The following is a 26,781-nucleotide window of genomic DNA, read 5'->3' on the forward strand; positions in this document are numbered from 1 at the left end:
GCTACTTTGTTTACAAAATGACAATACCCATGTGTCATTTCGTTGATAATCCAGTTATATGTGAAGAAAAAACCAATATGTAACTGGAGGAAGTGTTGGTCGTTACTGGGAGAACCGGATGTTTACAGGCGGGTCACTTCCTGCTGAGTTTTGTAACTATTTGTTACGCAGTTATATAAGTTCTGATGAGGATGGAGAAGGATCGAAGAGAGGACAGGTGAGAGGACAGGTGAGAGCTGCGTCAGCATCAGACAGGTGAGGTTTTAAATCAGGTTTAATGGAGGGTGTTTTGGTTCCGGTTCCAGTTAACATCATGGAGGACTGAAGGAAAAGAGTTTTCTCCTTTTTTTGCTGCCGCTGCAGGTTGAAGGCTGGACATGTCTGCAGTGAGGCGGTCAGTGAGCGAGGCCTTCTGGGCCATGTGTGCCGCAGACTCCCTGTCCATGCCGGTCCACTGGTACTACAACGTCCAGGACATCAGCAGGGACTTCGGAGGCTGGATCAGCGGGTTTAACGCGCCTGCAGAGAGACACCCGTCCAGCATCCTGACCCTGTCCAACACAGGTACCAGACCCGGACCGGTCCAACATCTTTACCAGTAAACAGGGTTTCAGCTTTGAAGCGAAACGGATGAATTTATCCTAACAGTGTTGAAATTGGAGCCATTCCTTGATGCCGACCTGGTTTTATCTAGTAAATGATGAGGTTTTTAATTTTTGTAATGAATTTTTCATTGAATAATTTTTTAAAAATTGATCTGTTTATTTTATTAGTCTAAAATTATTTTTCAAAGATTTATATATTTGAATATTTTAATTAATTTAAAAGTAATATGCACTTTATTTATATTAGATATATTTTTTTTATAATAAAAATGTATTTTATTGTAAAAAAAAGTATCCTTATTTTGACTATTTTTATTTGTTTTAAAATGTATATGCACTTTTTTCTATATTTTTTAAATATTATTTATTAGTATTTATCAATTTTAGATGTATTTATTTGCTGTTAATTTAAGATTTTATTTTTTTAAATATATATATTTTTATTTTTATCATATTATTTAAGTTTATTCAGTATAAAAACTAGAGTGTGATTGGTATAACTGTTGGAAAACCCCAAAGAGCATGGCTTGGTGGTGGCAGCATCATGCTGTGGGGCTGGATCCCAAACCAGCCAGATAGCATCATTAATGGTCCAGTGTCTCGACCAATCAAAATGCTTGAAAGTTAGTGTCATAGCAACCAGCTAATTAGTGATTATCTCTCATGTGTCACTGATGATGCGGTGTGTCAGCTGGAACATTTTTAATGATGTTCCAGATTTCAGAACATTAGAGTCCCTAGAACCCGGCCCTGAGGAACTCCTCCCTCGTTGATGACTCGGTTCTGACACGTTTCCTTCTTCCTGTTGCAGCCGGCAGCGGTCGCACCGCCTGGTCCACCGGTGCCGGACAAGCCGACGTCGTAGGGAGCGTCATCCTCCATGGCAAGCTGGACCTGTGGCGGTCCTCCAACGGCTCGGTCCACTACCACCAAGGTACCGGTGCTCAGAACCGCAGGTGTGTCAGAACCGGTGATTCTGTTGGGTCTTCATCGTCTGTCCGGTCCTGCAGGTCTCCAGGCCGGAGACAACACCCTGAACATCCTCTGCTCCCTGCGAGCAGCTCGGACCATCGTCTCCGGGCGTTTCGCTGACGTCTCCCAGCCGGAGGTTCGGGCTGCCGTTCTGTCCGACTACGTCCGGTTCCTGACCACGCCCGGCTCGCACGCCGACACCTACGCCGAGTCCTTCCACCGCTCGTTCTTCGCCGACTGGCAGAACGGCAGGCCGGCGTCGCCCAGTGAGGTAAACCAGGAGTTTCCCTCCAGCTCCCATGTTCATCAGACCGGTTCCGACTCTCTGGTTCTCTTCAGGTTCTGAAGTTTGCAGAGGAACGATCCAAACAGATGATGAGCTCTCGGTTTCCAGACAGCCAGCTGGACGCCATCGGTTGCCTTCCCATGATCCTCCCCTTCGTCCTGTTGTCTGCTTCGGCCAATGAGGATGAAGCTGTGAGCAAACCCGACCCGTCCGTCCTCATCCGTCCCTGAAGGTCCGGTCTCATGTCGTCGTCTCTCCTCAGGTTTCAGCAGCGGTGGAGTTCGTGAAGCTCACCCATCCTCACCCCAAAGCGCCTGAGTACGTGACGATCTACAGCCGGGCGCTCCACGCCGTGCTGGGCGGGGCCAGCGTCCGCCAGCAGGCCGAGTTCGCCCTGAAGAGGCTGGAGGCCTGGGACGCCTGCCAGACCTACAGCCGCAAGGCCGCCAGGTCCGTCAGAACCGGGCCAGCAACTTCGGGGAAGCTCTGCTGAAGGTTTCAGAGATGAAGCGGCTGATTTCCTTTGACTGTTCCAGGTTTCCAGCATCTTCTGAGGAGAGGCTGAAGGTCCACCAGAGCGCCGTGAGCTACCTGGGTCTGGCCTGCTACAACCGAGGTCAGAGCCTACAAGCTCAGCTTTAGCTTTTACCTTAAGTGAGCTGTGCTGACCTTTGACCTGTTGAACCCACAGGGGCTCTGTCCAGTTTGTTCTACCTGGCCTACGAGTTTCATGACGACCCCAAAGGAGGAATCCTGGCCAACACCAACTGCGGAGGTCAGACCTCAAGACTTTAGCTCAAACAAATCTAAAGCGGTGGTATCTCTAGCTACATGCTTAAATGTGCTAAAGTGCTAATCACACACATTAGTTTATGTTAAAACCCTCCACCATTTAGCAGTATTTGATGTAAGCTAATGCTAAAGCACTATACCAACACAGTATTTAGCAGAAGCTAACACTGAAATGCTAAACTAACATAGTATTTAGCAAAAGCTAGCGCACTGCACCAACATGCTATTTAGCGGAGGCTAACAACTTAGTGCTACATTAGCAGCATTTAGTGGAAGCTAATGCTAAATGCTACACCAACATGAAATTTAGCTGAAGCTAGTGATAAAACAGTAACTTTAATTTAACTATTCCATCCTGTATGTTGTTTTAAATAAACTTATTAGGGAAGAAAGAGAGAAAAAAACTGTTGGGTTAACAGACTTCAAAATAAGAGCCTGAATATAATCAATTCTTAACATTTGATAACTAAAAAACTGGATCTCCTGATGTTTAACCCGTTTTGGTCTCCAGGTGAAAACTGTAACCGCGGTTCGGCCCTCGGGGCCCTGCTGGGGGCCGGGGCCGCCCACCGCGGCGGCGGCGGCATCCCCCAGGCGTGGAAGGATGAACTGAGAGACGCGCAGGAGTTCCTCCCTGACATCCTGAAGGAGATGCTGTGACAGTGGCGGCGCCCCCTGGAGGACAGGAGGACAACTGTTACCAAGAGGCACTGCAGCTTTATGATTCCAGCGTTTTTTGTTTACAATTATAATAAATTTATTTTTAGCTGTTTTTTATTTAATAATCTGAATGCTAATGTAAACATGTTAACTTTTTAAAAGGGAGCTTCATTAAATAATGAGTTATATTTATTATTTCTGCCTCAGTGTGCTGTTTCTGTTGGAAACTGAAATAAAAACAAACGTGTCCTGGATTTATTCAATAAATAAAGTCAGAATCTCAGATTGAAACTATCCTATTTAGAGTTTAGTGCCCATTTCAAAGGCACAGATGTGATAAATCAGAGTAGATTTAATACTTTGAGTTTTAAAATAATTGATCTGTCAACATTTTGAAATAAATTGGAGCCATTTTGCCCTGAAAGCAGAAGAAGGCTGAGCTTTAATCTGACGTGTTTTTCTGTCGGGGTTTTTGTTTGTTTCTCTGTGAACTTTGATCAGTTTAAAACAAGCATGGCGTCCATCAGCAGACAAACGAAGAGCGTCTTCTTCTTCCTCCTCATAACCGCCGCTCTCCCAGCATGCACTGGGACCCCAGGAGGTCAGTCCTGCTCCTTCTTCTTCCTTCTGCTCCTCTTCATCTTATTGTTGCTCTGGTAGAGTTGGTCAGGATCCAACGGCTCGGTTCTGATGAACTGCAGCTCCGCTCTGCTCCAGACTGCAAAACACAGAGAAAAAACTAAACAGTTTTATTACAAATGTAACTATATTTTGACCAAGAGTTTTATTTATAATCTAATGAAATATTCTGCCAGATTGTTCTGCTATAAACAAGTTAAATCAATAAAAATGAGTATTAAATATTTTACCTAGATTTTAAATAAAAATCAATTAACAGAAAGTTTTACTTTTTCCCTCTAGTATTTAAATTTTAGTACTTGTTGTGTTTATGAATCTTGTTTTTATATTTATGGCTGGTTATGAAAACAGATTTTCTTTCAGAAACTTCAAGAAATTTGTGGAAAATATCAGAGAACCCAAAAATTATACTTAACTAAGATAAACTAATATTTTTACTCAAGTAAAAGTAAAAAAGTTTTTGGTAAAAACTCAAATTTCAATCATTTCATATTTTAAAAAATAGATTATCAGATGGACAAAAATTTAAATAAGTGGAAATTTTGGTATTTTAAGAACAAAAATGACAATAATTAATATAAGTAACAAAAAATAACAAAATCAGAAAGAAAATGAAAATGTTTCCAGATCAGTTTCTTTCAATAAAAAACTTATGAAACTTTAACAGAAAGTTTCTGTTTCTGGTGAATTTTTGGTTAAAACGTTTGTTTTCCATTCAGTGGGAAGAAATTTTACTCCAGTAAAAGTAGAAACACTTTATAATAAAATAATTAAAATTAGAGTGGTAAAAATACTCCTAAAGTACGATTTAAAAAAAAAAGTTACTCGAGTGAATGTGACTAGTTTCTGCCGGTCACATGGTTCCAGTTTGAGTCCAGCAGCCGTTTGGTTGTTTGGCTGCAGGAGGAACGTTTGTGTCCCGACATGAAGCCACTGGTTTCCTGCAGCGAACTCGAAGGGCCAACTCTTTCCTGGAGGAGCTGAGGAACGGAAACCTGGAGCGGGAATGTTACGAGGAGAAATGTTCCTACGAGGAGGCCAGAGAGATCTTCCCGCAGGCGCAGCAGCTGGTGAGTCTCACCGCCGTCTGAGTCTTTCAGTAAAGAAGTAAACTTACTTAAGTACTGTTTTTCAGAATATGTACTTTACCTGAATGACATTTTTTGGAAAAACTTAAAACTTTCACTCCAATAAATTTCTCTTAAAGGTTTTCGTTACATCAAAACGCGGTTCGGGGGCCATTTGTGGCCCTTGAACTGATCACAGATCAAGAAAAGCTGAATTTGCTGCTTCAATCCATTTAATGTTGGTGAAATTCTCACTGATGCAGTTTCTATTCAAAATAAAATAGAAACTGTAATGTACAAAGTATTCATACAGGGTTTGGCTTTGAATTTAATTTATTGGTAATAAACGTGAAGAGTGAAACATAAGCTGCTCTTATTGGGAGAAAAATCCAGAAAAAGCTAAAAAATTAGGACAGAATTTGCTGATTTGTTATTAATTTGGCAAACCTGCAGAAATCTGACAGCTTCACTTGTTTTATTAAGATATTATGTGTTTAGTTGGTTTATTAGCAAGTAAAAATAAATAATAAAATTGTTTGTGCAATTCTAATAAAAATATTAGTAAAAAGTTTGTTTCCCTTGCCATAAAGTTTGGACCCACCTGATTTAGAATTTGCCCAAATTGGCAGAAAATTTCTACAAATATTTTTGGCTAAAGTCAAAAATATTCAAAGTACTTTAATTTAACTTTAGCCGAGTTCCTGGTCCGTCTCTGGTTTCACTGCCTGCTTTTCTCTGTGCAGGAAAACTTCTGGAGGACCTACACAGGTACTGACCCGAACATTTCCCGCCTCCTGTGAGAACCGGGCCTCACGGATGTGTTTTGGTTTCCAGCGCCGAACCTCTGCCTGTCGTCTCCCTGTCAGAACGGGGCGACCTGCACCCGCCACCTCAACACCTTCACCTGTAAATGTGCCGCCGGTTTCCACGGGTCCAAATGTGACAAAGGTAGGAACCTGCTGAGAACTCGCTCCTGACGGTCCGGGTCCAGGATGTGGGTGATGTTCTGTTTCCGGCCGTTCGCAGTCCGAACGACCTCAACCAGGTGTCGCTATAGAAACGGCGGATGCGAGCATTTCTGCAGGGAGAATCCGGATCGCTCGCGGTTCTGTTTCTGCGCTCCGGGATACGGTCTGGACCAGGACAACAGCACCTGTCTGCCCAAAGGTCAGAGCGGATCACCGGGTTTTCTTCCTGTGGGTTCTGTCCGCTTCCCAACAGAACCGCAACGCCTGTGATTCTCCAGACTCAGGAAGTAAGACTGACCTTTGACCTTTCTCTATGCTGGTTCAGATCCAGTCGTCTGTGGAAGACCGCTGGTCAATTTTGCCCCCCGGGTTGTTAGAGGGCAGGCCTGCCCCAAAGGTCACTGTCCATGGCAGGTGAGTCCAACACCAGCCGGGTCCAAAACATTTCATGTCAAAATTCATCACATTAAAAATTCGTTTACTGTGAACAATAAACAAATTTTAATAAAATCTGTAAATAACTGAAGACCCAAACCATGAAACAGGTTTCAGATTGTTTCCTTATTAAACAAAAAACTATTACAAATTTTATTCATTAAAAAATGTAAAATTGTAATTTTTTTTGTTTCATCTGCTCAACAACAAACATTTTTAAATTAATATCATTAAAGATCCATAACATAAAACAAGCTTAATGAAAATAAAAACTATTTCAACATTTAATAAATAAAAAAGGCAAAAATTTGTTAAATATTTTTGTTTAACTTGGTTAAAAATGAACAAAATTTTAATGAAACCTGTTTAACATTAATGGTCCTAAAATAGGCTTTTGACATTTATTTAAAGAAAATGGTCCAAATTCAATCAATTAAAATGCAAAAAATTGTTTTTTTACTTTTAAATTACCTGCACAATAATACATACACTTTTTATAAAGTCTGAATATCAATAAAGATCCGAAACATAAAACAATTTTCGATTTGTTTCCTTATTAAAAGAAAAACTAAATTAAATTAAAAATGCAAAAAATTGGTTTGTGATTTTTTAAAACAAATTTGACCTGCTCAACAATAAATCTAAATTATATGATATTGTATATCAATAAATAAAAAAGGCTTCAGACTTTCAATTTAAAAACTCACTAAATTAAAAAAATGTAGTTTTGTTTTTAAAATTAAATCTGAATATCAATAAACATAAAAAGGTTCAGTCTGCTGCCTTACTTACAGAAAAACAAACTTTAACATTAAAGTTAAAAAATTATTTCAAAGTCACCTGACTGAAGTTGGTCTTTCTTCAAATCTAACAAATAAAACATTTGTGCTGCTTTAATTTTAAAGATTTTAACAAAAACATTTCCAGAGGTCACCAGAGGTCACCAGAGGTCATCAGAGGTCATCGTCAATATCTTCAAAGTAAAGCAGCACAAACAAAAGTTTTTGCTGCCCAAACGTTTGACACTAATTTCGTTAGATTTGAAGAATCCGGGGTCACCATCACTCAGGTCTTCAGAGGTCGGGTCAAGGTCGTTCATGTTTGTTCCAGGTTGCGTTGTACGAACACAACAGGTTCAGCTGCGGCGCCATCATCCTGTCAGACGTGTGGATTCTAACCGCAGCGCACTGCGTCTGGCGCAAACCTTCTGCCATCCTCCACATCTACGTAGGTGAGGTCACTCTTCAAGGTCAAACTCACAGCGTCTCCTGACCATATTTAACCTGAATGCTGGTCGCCGCCAGGCAAACATGACCTGGAGAGACCAGAGAAGACGGAGCAGCGTCAGCGAGTGCTGAACATCACCATCCACCCGGACTACGACCCCCTGACCACCGACAGCGACCTGGCCCTGCTGAAGCTGCACCGCCCGGTCAAACTGGGCCTCCACGTCATTCCCATCTGCCTCCCGGCTCGGAACAGCACCTTCGCCTGGACGCTGTACAACGTCCGCCAGGCCACCGTGTCCGGATGGGGCCGCCTGGTGGAGGCCGGCCCCATCGCCCGCTACCTGCAGTGGCTGGTGCTGCCCAGGGTGCCGCTGCAGGAGTGCCGCCTCCACACCCAGCTCAACATCACCAAGAACATGTTCTGCGCGGGGCACCGGCGGGGCGGGCAGGACGCCTGCGAAGGCGACAGCGGCGGCCCGCTGGTGGCGAAGTACAGGAAGACCTGGTTCCTGTCGGGCGTGGTGAGCTGGGGGAAGGGCTGCGCCAAGGAGAACATGTACGGCGTCTACGCCAAAGTCACCAACTTCCTGGACTGGATCGAAACTGTGATGGCTACCGGCTGAAACGGCCAACGCAGCGACGGGTTCAACAGGGTTAGGAAAGTAGAAATATCTGTAGAAAGGTAGTTACATTAACCCAAAGACAAGCTCAAGTTTAGCTTGAACGTCTGAAATTACGTCTGTGGGTTGACATCTGGACAGGAGGGAGGGAAATCTGTGTTAATGTTCCAGAGACTCATAATCTGTCATTTATATGTAATAAACATAAATAATCAGGAAAAACTGCGTTTTTCTTTCTACATAACTTCATGAAGCATCAATGAACTAGTTTTCATCCAGGTGGGAGAGACGTCCACCACAAATCCTTTAAACTTAGTTTAAAGAAGCAAGTTAGCCTGTTAGCGTCGTTAGCTTGTTGGCAAACTGGCAGGAAAAAACTGACGTTAGCTTTAAGCTAACGGGTTTCTTGCTGATCAGTTTTTTCCTCAAAAGTTTAACAAAGTTTGACCTTAGTGTAACATTTACTCTAACAGATTATATCTCAGACTTTGACTAAACCAAATGACCAGTCCATACCCAAGGATTTACCAGAACATTAACAGATTGTCCCTTCCTACTTCGCTTTCCCACCTGCTAACAAACAGCTCTGATGCATTTATTTGTGAGGTTTGTTAGAAATCAAGTAGCCAATTTGTTTTTTAAAAAAAGTTAAAATCACATATTTAATGTTTTTTACACAGTATTTCTTGTTATTTAATATTTTCATGTCTCTTGTTTGACCCGGTTTATGTTTAGTACCACTAGAGGGAGCTCCAGGGCTCCTGCTAGGAACCTCAGGTCCAACTGAACCAAAGGTGAACTGTTACATAAATGTTTGTTTTGAAGGGAGGAAAAAGTAACTTGAGGTGTTTTTATGGCTTTCATGCATCTTTTCTCCCTTCTTCATTCAGTGTTTTGGTTTCTTCTGCCAGCAGGTGAAGTTTTAGTTTGATTTCACTCACAGCTTATTAAATAAAGGTTCTGATGTTTATATCAGGGCCGGGAGGGAAATATTTTCTGAATTTGGTTAGTAGAAGTTGCTGAACCTGAGGGCATTGATCAGCCAGTGTTTCATCACCCAGGGTTTCTCCATGTGACAAACTACAGACTAGTGGTGAGAGGGAGAGTTAAAGACTTTGTACCTTTAGAAGAGCGATGGTAGCGTTCTGATGAAATCAACCATGTTACTCAGGGTCTTCGTCATCTTCGTCTTCATCCTCCAGGACTCCCAGCCGGCTTCAGGTGAGGAAGATCCAGACTGAACCTGTAAGTTATTCATGGTTTAGCAGAAGGATGTGACGCTGAGCTAAACCTTTAATAGTTTGTGTTAACAACAAGCTAGCTGCCTGCAAGGCTAGCATCTACTGACGTTTTACTGTCACATTCTGATTGCCTCACCCAACAACCCACTGGTGACAAAAACCCTTCAAATGTTCAGAATGACCAAAACCTGCTGGGTCTCCTAGCAATAGAAAGACAAGCTACCAAAGCATCAATGAACCTCTGGATCTTAAATCGTCCTTCTCTACTTTTGCTTCTGGAAAGAAGACAGTATAAAGTGAGCAGATTTGCTCAAAGGCGCTAACTGAGTTAAATTTCACTGACAACCAGACAAGCTTCATCTTCTAGAGGTAAGACCAGCGGCGGTGGAGGCTGGAGTCTCATGCAGTTTATCACGAGAATATTTCCAGTAATCAAACTCAGGGAACTGTATGGCAAACAAACAGAGTCTGCAGAGAGTCTGTGGATATCAGCGCTGAAATGGAGCAACGTGGTTTCCCCTCGTTATGTTTGATTCATCACCTTCTCTCACAAATAGACAAGCATGGGCTAGTCAAAGCCCTCACCACTATGCAGGCAGCACAAGACGTCTTTCAGAAGCTCAAAGTCTTATTGAGCATGAAAGCGTTGATTTTTAATGATTTCCATAAAGCGTGGAAACAATTAGCCAAACATCTACCTGATGGTGACGTTTATGATAATGAGCTAAGGAACGAGCACAGATTCATCCAATCAGGAACGGCCACCACCTGTAAACAAGAGCAGGTAGTAGACCCTGATGAGGGTCTCCAAATGAAACTGAGAGGAAATTACAAGATGTGTTTTTGTACCAAAGCAAAAAGTTTATCAACCGTACCTTCACTAATATCCACCTCAACTGGTGAACTGATGTTTTCCAGTGTAGACAGATGATTTATGCTCCTTTGTGCTCCAGTCTTTCTGGAGCGACAGCAGGCTAACGGCGTCCTGGTCCGGACTCGCCGGTTCAACTCCGGCTGGTTTGAGGAGCTGAAAGTGGGAAATCTGGAGAGGGAGTGTTTGGAGGAGAAATGTAGCTTCGAGGAGGCCAGAGAAGTGTTTGAGCACGACGAGATGACGGTGCGTAACGTCGCAGACACTGTGAGGGTTTTAACTCATAGAGCAAGAGGCTAAAGTCTTGTTGGTTTTTGTTTTATCCTCAGAACGAGTTCTGGAAACGGTACTCCAGTAAGTAACGATTATCCAACACAAACTGAAAAACGTCTGACCTCTGGTGAGAGAGTCAGGGTGGAGAACAGTACATCCACTAGAGCTTCCTGTGTGTTTGGAGGGTTTTAAGAAATATTTCTGTTTTGGTTTCACCTTTGTATGACAACTGCTGACCGTTTATAATCTGCTGATTATTTCTGAACACTTGGGGTTGGATTAAAAGTTATCAACCGTAATGTTATGGGACATTTCTGTTGAATAATAACGCTGCGTTTCTGTCCAAGTCCCTGACAGATGTACGCCGGGTCCCTGTCAGAACGGAGGGACCTGCATCAATAACGAAGAGTCCTACACCTGCTTATGTCTTCCTCAGTTCATGGGACTCAACTGTGAGTTCGGTGAGCAAGAAAAGACATTTTATCATGGAAGAAACTACCAGTGTTTTAATCTCCTGTCTTTTTCAAATAACTTCAGTTACTATGTGTTAATATTTCTGTTTCCAGAGCAGCAGACGGAGTCGGACAGTTGTCTGCTGGAGAACGGAGGCTGTGATCATTTCTGCGATGAAGACGCGTTTGGACGAAGGCTAGCATGTTCATGTGCTGATGGTCACAAACTGGACACAGATGGACGGAGCTGCATCTCTAAAGGTTTACTGCAACGTTTGATCATTTGCAAACTTTCATTCTGACTGAATATTTTAGTAAAACAATAATCATTTGAGATTTTAATAAATACAAAAGTGGATTTTAAGCTACCTACACCAACTTTCATTTACAAACAAAAAAGATTTTTTCACATATTAATTTTCTTTTGTTTGCAACATTAAGAGGACTGAATATATTTATCATATATAATTAATTCTATGTACATCTTTGACTGATTGAATCGGTGCAGACAGAGTAAAAACCTTATTTTATCCCTGTGGGTCACCACTTCTTTAAAAGGAACCTGGTAATTATTTGGTAGCCATTTAACACTCAAGATGTTTAAATTTAGTTGTTGAGCTATTATTTAGTCATAGATCAACCCTGGTAATCAACTGTCCAATCAAATGTTTGTTTCAGCACCAATAGCGTGCGGCACGGTCCCCGTCCTACAGAAAGTAACCAAAGACATGCATCTGCTGAGGATTGTGGGGGGAACCGAATGTCCGAAAGGTGAATGCCCCTGGATGGTAGGTAGACAGACTTTAGAGTTACAGTGAGAGACGAAGCTAAACCTGCCAAGTCTGAAGAGGAGGAATGGATGTTTTCATGGAAATCTGTGTTTAATCCTTCCTTAAAGGTTTTGCTGACGTACAAAGGCAAAGGTTTCTGTGGAGGAGTGATTTACAAACCGACATGGATCCTCACAGCATCTCACTGCCTGGAGAACACCAACCCACAGTTCCTGAAAGTGGTTGCAGGTACGAATCCCTCCTTCCAACAACAAAAAGACCATCTATACCAGTAGAGACCAGTCAGAACTGGTTCCTGCTCTGTCTTCCAGGTGAACACGACATCTTGGTCAACGAGTCCACTGAACAGGTCATCCAAGTTGTAGAGATCATCATGCACGAGAATTACATGACCAGTACCGTTGACAACGACATCGGCCTCCTACGCTTAGCGTCTCCCATAGTTTACTCGCCGTACGCGGTCCCGATCTGCCTGCCGACTCGGCCGCTGGCTGAACGTGACCTCTGGGCGGTGGACCTGCACACGGTGAGCGGCTGGGGCAGGCGGGGCGAGAACGGGCCCACCTCCGACGTGCTCAGGCGTACCAAGGTGCCCCGCATCCGGAAGCAGACCTGCATGGAGCAGAGCGGCGTGCTGCTCACCGAGAACATGTTCTGTGCCGGGTACTGGGACGGTCAGACGGACTCGTGTAAAGGCGACAGCGGCGGCCCATTGGTGACGAAGTTCAAGAAGACGAACTTCCTGCTAGGGATCGTCAGCTGGGGGAAGGGCTGCGCCCGACCAGGCAACTACGGCATCTACACCCGAGTGTCCAACTACCTGGAGTGGATCCAGAACCGAACAGCAACACCAGCGCAGAGTGGGAACACCACAGAAACTGTCCCTAGTTCTGCCACTGTACCTGTACAGTAACCTGAATCATTTATCCAAACAGATGGAGAGTAAACTGAAAAAGTGACTTCCTGTCTACAGGTGCCATATGCAAACTTAACTTAAATTAACAGCAATAATAAAATGGAGGTTGAAATATATATAAGGAAGCAAAATATTTAGCTCCTACGTAACCAGCAAGCCAAATTTAAAATATTTATTTTGTAAACTAAATGTTTGCATTTAGTTCTACAGTTAGCTTGCTAACTATTTAACTATCACATTTTTTAGGTTGTATCCAAATATTTAGTTAACAAAATATTTGTTTATTCTAATGTTCAGCTTGTTGAAATATTTAGCATGCTACTAAATATTTAGTTTGCTAATTGAATATTTAAGTTGCTAACTAAATATTTAGCTTGGTAATAGAAGTATTTAGCTTACTATTTAATTAGCAAGCTAGATATTTAGCTTGCTTTATGTCATTCATTTGTTTAAATGAGTTAATAAAGAAAATATTCTATAATTTGTGGTTTAATTTTTAATTTTTTCACAACTGGAAGAAGGAAAATAAAATGTTTAGAACATTTCTCTCACCACATTTATTTCTAATAATCTGTTAAATGTGAAATTCACAGCAGATGTTTGAATCAATACAAATAAGAGACAAATGAAAATAAATCTATTTAATAAACTTAGTGTCTCCTGCATCCTGTGTCCAGGTAAATCTGAGTCCATCTGTGTTCAGCAACATTTACTGACACCTAGTGGACAATTAGAGGCATAGCAATAAAATGAAGTCCACTCAATAAAAAGACATTTTGTGGATTTTTAACAATAAATATTAAATATGTTGCATATTTACTGTAATTTATTGTAGAAACCCTGTAAGATCTGTTCATTTTATCCAGATACTGTTAAAGTTTTGATTGTGATTTTCTTATGATGAAAGCTTTAGTAACGAACAGTTCCACTTAAAGTTTTCATTTTCTAGCTAATCCATCTTCAGTAGTCGTACTTCTGCAGTAACTGTGAAGTACTTTTTCATACTGCTTGTGTACAGTGAGTGAAAAGCGTCCAAAGTACCATGGATCTTTGTTTGCAGAGCAGATTGAGGCTCCAGAGCTGAACGGCGTCTGATCTCAGTACTGATTTTCTCTGCCACGTTCAACACTGCAGACATGCTGCTGAGGAGCTTCTGCCTGGTTTCTGCTCTGCTCTGGGCCGTCCACGCTGCTGAAGGTCAGACAAAACATCCATTAACTCAGACCTATGCTTTTAGAAACACACCTGAATGGCTTGTTTTAAGAATGGATGCACCGTCTGCAGTGTTTGTAGAGAAACATGAAGCCGCCTCGGTGCTGCGCAGATGGAGGAGAGCGAACAGCGGCTTCCTGGAGGAGCTGAAGCAGGGAAACCTGGAGAGGGAATGCATCGAGGAGATCTGCGACTACGAGGAGGCGCGGGAAGTCTTCGAGGACGACCAGCAGACGGTGAGCAGCTGGTCACCAAGGTCTGGATCTGTGCTGCACCCGCTGGTGTCCGGAGAATAAAATCACTGACAAACTCTTCTGTTCGGTTTCAGAGGGACTTCTGGAAAACCTATGAAAGTAAGTATCTTACAGCGCTCACCCTGACTGATACATTGTCCGTTAGGGTCCAATAAATCTGCTGAAACTGAAGTCAACCTTCATTAATTTGGCCCCTACATTTATTACAATCTGTTCTGTCAGAACGGGACCCCTGCCTGGTGAACCCGTGCTTTAACAACGGGACGTGCATCTATATGGGAGCCAGCTACGAATGTCAGTGTCCGGAGGGATATGAGGGACGCTACTGTCAGACAGGTAGCACTGCATTTATTTTAATATCTGTAGATGTTTCTGGTGTTTTTCCTATATTCATGTTAAATTACATTTGTAAACGCCAAGAGGTCATCCAGCTGACCTCCAGTGATTGATCAGAGATGAGTAGAGTAGCCATCTAACTCAGGTACAATGTATTTTTACTAAAGTAAAACTGAGTTCATTTGTATAACTGGTTATTTTAGATGTGTAAATGTGGAGAAAACAGCTCCTCTGCTGCACAAGCTTTTATTTCCAGTTTTTGAAGACTCGCTGGGTTGCCTGTACCAGAACGGACACTGTGAGCATTTCTGCAACAGTTCTGGAGCGAGACGTAAATGTTTCTGTGCTGACGGGTACCAGCTGGCAGACAATGGAAAGAAATGCGTCCCTAAAGGTGAAGGAAAGGTTACAGCGCCCTCTAGTTTAGGTGGATGTTTGCTGACGATGTGATTGTGTTCAGTGGCGTTCCCCTGCGGCCGGGTGGCCTCCCCAGCCACCGGACCCAACCAGACCATGCAGGATCAGGTCAGGCTGGTGGGAGCTAGCTACTGTAACCATGGAGACTGCCCCTGGCAGGTAAACACTGCTGCACCTCACAGTGGCGCCCCCTGCAGGCTGCTGCTATGTTCAGGTCCTTCTTAAACCAATCGGTTGGTTTGTTAGTGGGAAAGTCTAACTTCCAATCAGCCGGACGGTTTTAGAGGGACGATGCATATCTGTTAATGTTCTTCAACAGGTTCTGATTAAGCTGAATGGAAGCAGCCACTGCGGTGGAGTTCTGGTCCGACCGGACTGGGTCATCACCGCGGCCCACTGCGTTCATGGGAAGAACCTCCAGCAGCTCGTTGTGGTGGCAGGTAGTCTGAACTTTAATCACCTGTAAAAAGTTTTGTAAAAATGTTTTATCTGGATAATGTTTGTCATTTTGTACAAAAGCGTTAAACTGCCAGAGCTTGGAAATAAATTCAGGAACATGGACCTCGTTATAACACAAGAGTTAATTTCTCATTAAAACAAAAAAGTTTCTTGTTAAAAAGAAAAAAACCTGAATTTGGTGAGAAAGTTTCTCATTTTAATGATGGCAGATCATGACTTCTTAAAAAGGCATAAAGGTGCTTTAGTTTAGTTTTAATAAACGAGAAACTTTTCCCATTTGGATTCTGCTCTTGAATTTATTTCCAAGCTTTAGCAGTTGAACACTTCTGTAATCTTCAGACTTTTAACTGATTCAAAATTTGATGGGTTTTTCAGCGTAGTTGTGATTTAGAATAAAATCTGTCTTTGTTGACCAGGTGAAAACAATCTGGACCTGAAAGGTGACACAGAGCAAACATTTGACGTTAATGTGGTGATTCTGCATAAAAACTACAACCAGGCTACAGGCGACAGCGACATCGCCCTGGTCCGGATCAACGCCTCTGTCTTTCTGAGCCAATACGCCGTCCCCGTCTGCCTTCCCACCAAAGACTTTGCTGAACGGGAGCTGCTGCCGGTCCGATACCACACCGTGTCCGGCTGGGGCAAGAGGACCACCGGGGGGAACGCCGTTGCCTCCTCGGGCCGCCCGCTCTCCCCCGTCCTCCGTAAGATGAACGTCCCCATCGTCCAGAACTCCCAGTGCTCCCAGAAAGCCAAATTCAACTTCACCGACAACATGTTGTGCGCCGGGTACCTGGATGGAAACCAGGAGAGTTGCCGTGGCAACGACGGCAGTCCGCTGGTCACCGAATACGGCTCCACCAGCTTCCTGACGGGCGTGGTCGCCTGGGGGCGGGGCTGTTCTCACCCGGGGTATTACGGGGTCTACACCAAGGTGGCCATGTTTGTAGACTGGGTGGAGGAAACCATAAAGAAAACACCGACTCTGGATGTCCAGCAGGAGCAAACAAGAGTTTAAAATCAGCCAAAGATTCAAAATGTTCTCAGGATCGTAAACGAATAAACCGTGGAATGAAAACATCTCTGATTTCTGAAATTCTTATGATTTAAAGCTGTAGTATTTAACTTTGATATAAAAATATTTTATTACATATTTGTTTAAACTGTCACTATCTAGCTCCTCTGCTCTCTCCTAGTGTTAACTAGAAACAACCAATCAGAACCAGGAGGCGAGTCTTAGCGCTGTCAATCATGCCTGTGTAAGCACTTGAAGTCTAAAATTTCCTGCTTGAAATTTATTTATTTATTTATTGCTACTTTCTCAATCTTCTCATCAGAACTGAATAGGTTTTGAAATCCTGCTGTTCATACAAACCATACGTCATCACACCGTCACTCCTCTCACTCAGCCAGGTGAACCCCACACCTACGGAGATCGACGACTGCCCTGGAGAGTCGGGGGCGTAACAGAGGTCCTGTACCAACCTGGGCTGGATGGCCGCTCACAAAGGAAGAAACCATTACTCTAAATCGACATAAAAAGTCAGATTACAGAACGGAAATACACTCAGGGACCAAGACCTTAACTTGTGGTTAGGTGAGACTAAGACTGAGGTGTTTGGATATAATGACAATTGTTACGTTGGAGGACAAAGGGAGAAGTTTGCGAGCCTGAGAAAGTTAGAGACTTTCTGGCTGAAGGACAGTAAAGTCAGAGAATCCACCACAAAGTCCTGATCCAGTTACTCCAGCTCCTTCAGGAGCAACAAGAGTTGATGAGTTCCTGTAACAGAAACGGACCAGCATGGTTCAGCTCTGCTGGGTAAACAGATCCCAGGCTGGACTCTGGTCCTCCAGCCTCCAGGAGCTTCCAGCTGATTGGCTGGTTCACCGAGTCTAGATGGTGAAGTTCATGATGAGTCAGAGCTCTGACGGTGTTTACTGGAAGTCTGCTCTTCTTCTGTGGTGTAAACTCAGAGGTGGGAGTTTAACTTTAACCTGCATGGGGCCACAACAACAGGCTGAAGCCGAAGTCGCTTCAGGGAAAAACTCTGATGTTTCAATCATTTGTGGAAAAAGTTTCAGGTCTGGATCTCCTCACCTGAACCAGAATCTGACCAATCAGAGAAAAGGATCTTAACGTAACGGCAGCCATGTCATTCAAAATTAAATACAGAAATAAATACTTTTAACAAGTAATGAACAATGAAAGCTAGATAAATACTAAAAATATGGGAAGCTAAATTTGTCAATTTTGGGTTGGTCTTAAAATAAATATTCATAATTAAATAGTTAAAAAATGCCCCATCAAATAAATAAAAGTTCCCATTAAATGAAAACAAGATAAATATATTTATACTTTTAATGGGAAGCTTATTTCATTTATCTACTAATTTTAGATATACTAAAGTTTTTCTTTATTCATTTAATCAAGTTTTATGTTTCTGACATTTGTAAACACTTTATTTTGATTTTTAACCGTTTTTATTTCAGACTATTTTATGAGAAATAAGCTCATCATCACATTACTTTAAATATTTATTTTGTTTCCTTTCATGTGTGCATTTATCTATGTGATGCAGTATTTATCATTCATTAATAACTGTAGTTATTTAAGTTTGAATGAATCGGCTCTGGGTGTTAAAGAGACAGACGCAGGAATAGCTTTTTGCTGATAATGAATGAACAATCAGAACAAACTGATAGCCGAGTCCAAGGATGAGATTAAACAGCTAATCTTCTCTTTCACTCCTTCAGGAAAATCCAACAACAGAGGCAGAAAATCTGGACTGAAACCAGGATTCTGATGAACAAAGTTTGTTGTTTTCTCTAAAAATGAACAGAGACTACTTTATTACTTCACCAGAACCACAAGCTTCCCTGTTTCTACTGCAAAGCACTGTGGGAGTTGCAGTTTTCCCTAACGGAGTGCTGAAGGTCTGACATTTGGAGCAGGAAGCCTGAGATAAAGCCCGCCCAGACCAAACCTTCCTCCCCCAGCGCAGGCAGTTCGTTGCCCTCTGCCTGCCTGCTGCAGTCAGACTCCATTACTCCGAACCAGGACAGAGAAGGTTCTCCAACCGGGACCATGTTTCGGACTCTATCACCGACCCTGGGCCTCGTGCTGCTGCTTCACCTCACGGCCGCTCACGGTACGTTGAGACCCACATTTAGGTGTCAGGACTGATGAAGAGGAGGGTGGTGGGGAGGAAGGTGGAGTGTGTGTGAAGGAATGGGGACGTTGTTGATTGACAGTTAGCGACACTTGACCTCAGGACAATATGTTTTGAGGTTTGCATGGGAAGCATCTGGAGCGTTTCTAGTCTCAGGTCGCCATGGATCCGTTTCTGTTCCCTATCCCCAGTTTTCCTGGACGGCAGGGAGGCCAAGCAGGTTCTGACCAGGCTGAGACGGGCCAACAGCTTTCTGGAGGAACTTAAAAAAGGCAACATGGAGAGGGAGTGCAACGAGGAACGCTGCAGCTGGGAGGAAGCACGAGAGATCTTTGAAGATAAAGAGAGAACTGTATGAATCTAAAGACGTTTTCATCAAAATGCAAAGACAGTCTGCCAGAAATCTTCTCATAATTCTGTATTAAACCATTTTATTCTGCTGGTCTTTCTTCAGGATGAGTTCTGGGCCGTATATGTGGGTAAGGTTCCTCTTCAGAACCCCAAACCAACCAACTGACTTCTAGCATTCTGGCATCTAACTGAAGTGAGCTTGTCCTTTCTGCAGATGGCGACGCCTGTCTGTCCAAACCCTGTGCTAATGACGGTCAGTGCACGGATACGATCGGAAGCTACAAGTGCTACTGCCAGGAGGGATACAAGGGCTTCAACTGTGAAATCGGTAAAGCAGAAGAGTCTATCCAAACGGTAAAAGTTGGGTGATACAGTAGTAGAACGCCCATCCATCAGTCTTCAGCTACTATGAAGACTTGAGGAGGTTTGAGGAACCCTTTGGCAACGTCCTCTGAATCCTTTCGCTTGGTCTTCTAAGCAGATCAGGTTATTTTAAAAGCTGTTGCTGCTGAAACTCAACCTGATCAGGTGTTGAGAAGATGCAGACCTTGGACCTCAAAGACTTCCAAGGTCACATGTTCCTGACTCTTACAAATAAACAGGGGCACCGTTCGGTATTCTTTCTGTTCCAGAGTTACTGCACCACCAATTGTCCCAACAAACCCTCTACAGTGTTTTCAGTGGTGCCGCATACATACTTTAATTGCTGTAGTATCTGTGTCTTTTCAGTTATCCCGAAGCTCTGTGAAAATGAAAACGGAGGCTGTGATCATTTCTGCCGCGTTGCCAACAGAAACGTTGAGTGCTCGTGTGCTGATGGATACTTCTTGGGTCAAAATGGAAAGTCCTGTGAATCCAATGGTAAGAAAAACGCATGTGATGATCCAGGTTGAACACAGGAGATCTGGACGAGTGATCAAACAACATACACCTGCAAGTACCTTTAGATTCAACAATGGGATGCAAAGGTTTGGATTTATTGGGGATTTTATTCCAATTCTTGACGGCTAAAAATACAGCTTCCAAGAAAATGTAAATTCCCATAAACCATTGGACAAACAGTCCTAATTTTGTTTTACGAGTCCCATGGCACCACATCTGTTTGACCAACACCCACAGATAAGTGAATGCACAAGAACCTCAATAGAGATATAAAATGGATAATTGTACATCCAGACATAATAGGGAAGTTTTCAGAATCCTTTCTAAACAACAGCAGATCCAAGATCAGGGAAACAACCCAGTAACCATTATGGCTCAAGCCTGGTTTGACCTTCAACATGATGGTGCCAAGGTGAGGCTTAGAACTCATGAACACCAGTGATGGCACAACGAGACAGACCTTCATTCTATTTAGCTTTACCTCCAATGAACATGATGATCTTTAAGACCCAGTTGAGGTCAACAACAGGACGATGATCCCACACTGGTTCTGGAAGCATTTGGCTTCTGGACTGGCAGGTTGTTGTTTTCATCACTCCACCAGTAAAAAAGTAATGAATGTGATCAGTGGACACAAATAGAAATATCTCTGGAAGCAATATAGCAAACCAGAGCTTCAGACACCAAAGCATCTTCTCAGAACCAGTTCAGACCTCCTGAGCTCTAAACATCCAACAAACTCTTACAGAGCCTTTTAAATGCGGCGTCCTCGTCAGCAACAGGGTCCGGCGGTCGCTCGTGGAGTCTGGAGATCTGAACATAGAAAAAGTGAAACCACCCAAGCTGAACAACACTGCAAACTCTACGGAGCAAAACATCCTTGATACAGATGATCGGTTCTGGTCCAGAGACATCAGCAGCCAGGTCCCAGCTCCTATCCCAAATGTGATGAGTACGGGTACCATTGACAGGTCAGGGACTATTCGGATCGTCGATGGAGAGGACTGTCCAGCAGGAGAATGTCCATGGCAGGTAGTCACACAACAAAGTGATGATCTGAATGTTATGTTCTGGTCACAGATTCTGGTAGAACTATACCATTACTGGAGCTTGTTGTGTCCTGCTAGGCTCTACTGATCAATGAGGACAACATTGGGTTCTGTGGGGGAACGATTCTGACCGAGTACATCATCCTGACTGCGGCTCACTGCATGAACCAATCACGTTACTTTGTAGTCAAAGTTGGTAGGTCTGACCAGTCAAACTGGAACTTCCTGTTTACCTTTCCAAATATTTATACTGCTTCTTTTACATGCATCATATAACATCAAGAGTCTTTAAATGTAATATACCTGTAGTTTAAATCTTTAGTTATTGCAGTGAAACGTGACTTTGACCAGGTGAGTGACGCATTACAATCTCCGTGTTTCCAGGTGAACACAACACCACTCAACAAACCAGTTGGGAAATGTCCCACGAGGTGGACGCCATCGTCTCCCACTTCAAGTACAACCCAGAAACCTACAACAACGACATCGCACTCGTAAAACTGTCCAAGCCCATCAGGTTCAACAAATACATCCTGCCGGCCTGCATACCGCAACCAGATTTTGCAGAAAATGTAAGAATAATGAAAGTTTCTGCTGTGGTTAATCGGGTTTTCTATAACATGAGAGCAGAATGTAGAAATCAGGGAAGCAACAGATGATATTTGTATATTGATTGCTTTGTTGGATGATAAGTTTCGCTAAACTAAACCAAAGATTTGTGTTGTGTTCTGTTGCAGGTCCTGATGCGGCAGAGGGATGGTCTGGTCAGCGGTTTTGGACGTCTTGGTGAGGGTCGAGAAGCGTCTACGATCCTACAACGCCTCTCCGTGCCCTACGTGGACCGGCTCACCTGCATTGAATCCACCCAGTTGCGCATATCTATGCGCATGTTTTGCGCCGGCTACGACACAATCGCTAAGGATGCCTGCCAGGGTGACAGCGGCGGCCCGCATGTCACACGTTACCATGACACCTACTTCATCACCGGCATCGTGAGCTGGGGCGAAGGGTGCGCACGCAAAGGGAAATACGGCGTCTATACGCAAGTGTCTAAATACATCCACTGGATCAGAGAAGGCATCAAGAAGTTGACGCCCAGAGTAGAGAACCGGCAAAGGAGAGACCATGGCGCCATCAAGAGGCTGTTCCTGTAAGCTAGCTGAGAATGTAATCATGTAATCACTTTAAAATGGCCATGTTTTAGCCAAACAGGTGATCAGTTTGTAAAGAGCGACATGCCTTATCAAGTGACACAGATGGAGTTCCTCAAGGTTGATACTTTGTGTCCCTTCATTTTCCGTTTTGTTTAAGCTGCATTGTTGATTTGAATATTTGAGGTTGAAGAAACACTTGACATTTAATAAAGAAATAAGTGTTTAATTTACTTTTTTCCACTTGAAGAACTGCTCAGAAATGTATTTTCGTAAACTTGAGCTTTTCTTTAGGGACCAGGTTTCAGCATCACACAAACTTAAAAACCTGCTTTTCTGATGTAAAGGTTTGCTGGACAGAATTATTAAACACCTAGAAAACAATTACATTTCTGTTTGCTTGTATTCTTTAACATCTGTTTTTGGCTAATCTTCAACAAAATAAAGGCAAACACATTCAACAAATTTAAATAAAAATACAAATTTTACATAAATTTAAAGCATATTTACTGAATATCGTTTATAGTTATTCACTTATTCAAGCTTTTGCTTGTAAAACAATATTACAAATAAAAATTACTAAATAAAAAAATACAACTTTAATTACATTTAATTTACATTGTAAAATGATTTTTTTAGCTCTAATGCACAGAATTAGATTTAAATTCAAATAGCTTGAATTTAAATCAATTTTAATTGATGTAGAAAATATTTATAAAGCTTTTAATTAGAAATAAAGAAATTATAACTAAATTTAGGTTGATTTCTGTCACATATTTCTATCTTAAATTAATGTAAATCAGAATTTGGTAAATATGTTACTTTTTTTCTGCTGAAAAATTAACGTTTTTGATGATTGTAAGTTTTTTAATTTAAGATTGATCTGTTTTATTTTTTGGATAAACACTGAAGATTAATTCAGTTAACTTTTGATCCCCATCTGCTCACATCAGAACCAGTTCTGCTTTGGGGTCCAGATCAGTGAACAATTCTGATTTATTGATCTTGAAGTCCCTCTGTGTTTACCTGAAATCAACAACAACCTGAACGTTGAGGGTTCAGAGGTCGAAGCTGCTGCTTGTTTTTACGGATTTAGAGGAACAGAGTCCGTTGAAGGAGCAGAACTTTTTTCATGCATCTCTTTACAGAACCAACCTGAAGTCTGTTGACACAACATTTCCAAAGTGACTCAGAGCTCAGCGGTAATAAACACCTAAATAGAGCAATTAAGTTACTGTTGTACTTTAGGAAACAGTTGAACTGATGTTTCTCTGGATAGTCAGGTCAACAGATTGAGGACGAGTTAAAGTCCAGCCATTTATTCACCTGTGTCCACATTAGGTGACATGGGTTCCTGTAGGTGTGTGTTTGTTGAGTGTGAGCAGCTGAGTCAGAGTTGAAGCCGTCAAACATCATGTCTGTGTTTCTGCTCGCCATCTGCCTCCTGGGAGGTTCCTTCCTCCAGGTGTTCAGCCAAGATAAAGGTGAGGGATCCACCGTATTCATTAGCCATAATCACTTTGTCATGTTCTGTGTTGGTTAACCAGCTGGAGTTAACTAGAGCTGGAAAAGCATAAATGTTGGTTTGAGTATTTGAGTTTCTCCACGTCCAACACTAGAAATATTCAAAGATGGGTTCTGGTTCTGGGGTTCGTTTCAAAGATGGGTTCTGGTTCTGGGGTTCGTTTCAAAGATGGGTTCTGGTTCTGGGGTTCGTTTCAAAGATGGGTTCTGGTTCTGGGGTTCGTTTCACAGGGGAAAACTTGTTAATGTGTCACAACAGGATACTGATCAATACCTGAAAACATTTTATCACTGCAGATTATGGGGGTGAAAGAAACATGCAGTGAGCACCGCTAACTAAGAAGTTAGCTGCGCTAACCCTAAAGTACTGATTATAACCTTTAGCCTTTAAAATGCTAAATAATGCCAGATATAATGCTCTAAGATATTGTATTTGTCTACATCTTGTTCTCTTGTATGTTTCTTGTTTGAAATAAAGTTAATTGAGAAATTCTTAAGCCGATAACCAAAACTTTAACACAGATTTATTCAACTGAAAGGTTAAAAATCAGGCAAGTAAAATAGAACTTCAGAATATAGCTGGAAAAATTTAGGGGAACGCCAAGTATGCTAATTGTTTTCAAAGTTAGCAAAGCACTAAACCAAAACTTAGCTACACTATTAGCACATTAGTGGAAGTGTGGCCACCGCTGGAAACAGGTGTTGCCCAGTGGGTATCATTGAGGTAAAACCATGTTATCATAGATGAAGAAACCAATAACTGGAACTGATGATGTTAAAATTAGCAGATAATCCAGATCAAGTCTTCAGTTTTCATCTAAATGTCTTCTAAAAACTTCTCAAGATGCTGGTTTTACTGGGATTTCTGCTCCTTGTCTTCCAGGGCTTTGCGGCAGTGAGAACGGTGGCTGTGAACATTTCTGCCATGTTGTTGGAGGAAAGGTAGCATGTGCCTGTGCTGACGGTTACTTCCTGGCACAGAACAACCAATCCTGCAACTCCAACGGTAAGAGAAGCTCTCAGACCAACAGCCCTGATCCCAAACAACACGGAGAGGAATTTCTCCTAAATTCATGAGTTCCTTCAAATGTTGTTGAATTACAGCAACACCAGAGTGGTTCTTCTAGTAACTGAACCACCTGGTGTTTCCTGTCCTTAAAACTCACTCAGAGACTTTTAGATGCGGCGCCATCGTCACTGATGTCCAGGGACAGAACAGAACCGAGAAGAGAAGCTTCTCAGAGGAGCAACATGTCCGCCAGAGGAACAGCAGCAGTCAGATCAGCTCAGACAGGGAAGCACAGACTGGGACCATCAATGGACAGGACTGTCCACCAGGACAATGTCCATGGCAGGTAGACACTCAGCAATGGCAGGACAGTTCTGGTCCATGTGTCCACTCCTTCAGGTTGTTCTGTCCCCAAAGGCTCTCCTGATCAACGAAGACAGCATCGGATTCTGTGGGGGAACGATTGTGAGTGAATACATCATCCTGACTGCGGCTCAGTGCGTGGCCCAAACCCGGCACCTCAAACTCAGGCTCGGTAGGTTCAACAATCCAAACGCAGCTTCTGATGCTGGTTCCAGTCAATTATCAATGTAAATACAAGAACTGATTTGAATAAAGTGAACAGTTCAAAACATCTTGATTTAATTTGGACTACAGAATATCTCATATAAATCCAGTATTGTAATCTGCGTCCAGGTGTCTCCAACACGTCCCACAGTGGTGGTAATGAAGCCTTGCATGTGGCGGACGCCATCGTCACTCACCATGGTTACAGCCCACAGACCTACTCCAATGACGTTGCTCTGGTAAAACTGGCCACGCCCATCAGGTTCACCAGGTACATCCTGCCAGCCTGCCTGCCAGAGCAGGACTTCATGGAGAAGGTAAACCTTCTACTGCGTCAGTGACTAAAGATTATTTAGTATTTTCTGAGACATTAGGAATCTGGTCTTGTTTGTCCAGGTTCTGATGCGGCAGCCGGATGCGCTGGTCAGCGGTTTTGGATATCTCGGTGAGGGTCAGCCGTCCGCCATCCTACAACGCCTCTCTGTGCCCTACGTGGATTGGCAAACCTGCATGGACTCAACGCCGCTCAGCATCTCCTTACGAATGTTTTGCGCCGGCTACGACTCAATGGGGGAAGATTCCTTTCAGGGCGACAGCGGCGGCCCGCATGTCACACGTTACCATGGCACCTTCTTCATCACCGGCATCAGGAGCTGGGGCAAAGGTCACACCCGCAAAGGAAAGTTTGGCATCTACACACAAGTGTCTAAGTTCAACCGCTGGATCAAAGAGGGCATCAAGAAGCTGACGCCGATAGAGAAGCGCGGTACCAGGATGAAGAGGCACCAGGGCACCGTCAAACGGTTCCGTCTGTAGACGGCAATCATCCAGCAACTCCTGTACCTCTGTAATTCAGATACATGGAAGCTTTCTACTGTAATACATCATCCCAATGGAGAGGAGTCCCTCAGGGCTGCTAGTTTAGGCTGCTGGGCTTTCAGTGTTGTTTTGGTTTCGTTGTGGAACCGACTAATAAAAGTAAAACCTTCTTAGTTGAAGTATTTGTAGCAAATACATCTTACAGAAGCTCCCAGAACTAATAACACTCTTAAGTTTGGTCTAGTCAAAAAATTTCTGTTTTTGTGTATTTTGTATAATCCAGTGACCAAAATAAAGATTTGAATAATAGAAACAAAAAGTAAGAAACACTGTCTTGTTTTGTTTATATTTTACAAATATGATACATTTTTTGGATGATTTGAAAACTTTCAGTTGAATAAAGTTGGACATTTGAGTCGAAGGTTTGGTTATTGACTGTTTATTAACTATTCAAGTAGGTAGATGTGTATAATCATGATCTTATTTTAAGAAACACATCAACAAAAATAAAATTCAGTAGAGAACAGGACATAAATGCAATGTTTAGTGGCATTATGGGTAAATTATAATGTCAAAATTAAATTGGTGTTTGAAGGTTGTAGTCTTTCAAGGAAGATATAATTTGCATTGAAGAAGCTCATTAGCTTCAGCTAAATATTGTTTAGTGCTTTAGTGTTTGTGGATTTAATATTTATAATTAGTGCTTTAGTGTTATGGCCAGCTAACTTTTTATTTAGCTCTGCCCAACACTGCATAAA

General features: G+C 42.6%; 4 protein-coding genes across 5 annotated transcripts; all 4 read left to right on the forward strand.

The window, feature by feature from the left end:
- On the forward strand, positions 1-3,899 carry LOC111607634. 2 transcript variants are annotated; one of them, XM_023329777.1, is made up of 10 exons: positions 1-255; positions 364-564; positions 1,417-1,539; positions 1,616-1,848; positions 1,917-2,054; positions 2,126-2,313; positions 2,400-2,479; positions 2,555-2,638; positions 3,167-3,362; positions 3,817-3,899. In XM_023329777.1, the coding sequence occupies exons 2-9, from the start codon at positions 378-380 to the stop codon at positions 3,313-3,315; spliced, it is 1,182 nt and encodes a 393-aa protein (XP_023185545.1). In that variant the 5' UTR covers positions 1-255; positions 364-377; the 3' UTR covers positions 3,316-3,362; positions 3,817-3,899. The 2 variants fall into 2 exon arrangements, with proteins under 2 accessions (XP_023185545.1, XP_023185544.1); XM_023329776.1 differs by lacking the exon at positions 3,817-3,899 and having other exon boundaries at positions 2-255; positions 3,167-3,569.
- Positions 3,818-13,298, forward strand: LOC102225133. Its single transcript, XM_023330009.1, has 17 exons — positions 3,818-3,916; positions 4,858-5,024; positions 5,765-5,789; positions 5,856-5,969; positions 6,048-6,188; positions 6,315-6,403; positions 7,535-7,655; positions 7,729-8,271; positions 9,009-9,067; positions 9,401-9,494; positions 10,468-10,631; positions 10,715-10,739; positions 11,006-11,119; positions 11,225-11,371; positions 11,789-11,898; positions 12,009-12,129; positions 12,213-13,298. Exons 1-17 carry the CDS (start codon positions 3,829-3,831, stop codon positions 12,812-12,814), a joined length of 2,724 nt encoding a protein of 907 aa, XP_023185777.1. The 5' UTR covers positions 3,818-3,828; the 3' UTR covers positions 12,815-13,298.
- Positions 13,299-13,903: 605 nt separating this feature from the next.
- LOC102224608 lies at positions 13,904-22,491 on the forward strand. Its single transcript, XM_023330010.1, has 18 exons — positions 13,904-14,014; positions 14,102-14,265; positions 14,358-14,382; positions 14,506-14,619; positions 14,876-15,013; positions 15,080-15,195; positions 15,356-15,476; positions 15,912-16,510; positions 16,908-16,975; positions 18,436-18,650; positions 18,863-19,023; positions 19,126-19,150; positions 19,237-19,350; positions 19,752-19,883; positions 20,653-20,936; positions 21,032-21,149; positions 21,338-21,525; positions 21,691-22,491. The coding sequence occupies exons 1-18, from the start codon at positions 13,954-13,956 to the stop codon at positions 22,105-22,107; spliced, it is 3,060 nt and encodes a 1,019-aa protein (XP_023185778.1). The 5' UTR covers positions 13,904-13,953; the 3' UTR covers positions 22,108-22,491.
- An 804-nt stretch (positions 22,492-23,295) lies between these two features.
- LOC102224360 (coagulation factor X-like) lies at positions 23,296-26,444 on the forward strand. The gene is made up of 6 exons (XM_005812150.2): positions 23,296-23,588; positions 24,512-24,634; positions 24,799-24,983; positions 25,055-25,172; positions 25,334-25,521; positions 25,601-26,444. The coding sequence occupies exons 1-6, from the start codon at positions 23,519-23,521 to the stop codon at positions 26,018-26,020; spliced, it is 1,104 nt and encodes a 367-aa protein (XP_005812207.1). The 5' UTR covers positions 23,296-23,518; the 3' UTR covers positions 26,021-26,444.
- The last annotated feature ends 337 nt before the right edge of the window (positions 26,445-26,781 follow it).

The sequence above is a fragment of the Xiphophorus maculatus genome, chromosome 24, assembly GCF_002775205.1.
Source record: "Xiphophorus maculatus strain JP 163 A chromosome 24, X_maculatus-5.0-male, whole genome shotgun sequence".
Classification (NCBI taxonomy): domain Eukaryota; kingdom Metazoa; phylum Chordata; class Actinopteri; order Cyprinodontiformes; family Poeciliidae; genus Xiphophorus; species Xiphophorus maculatus.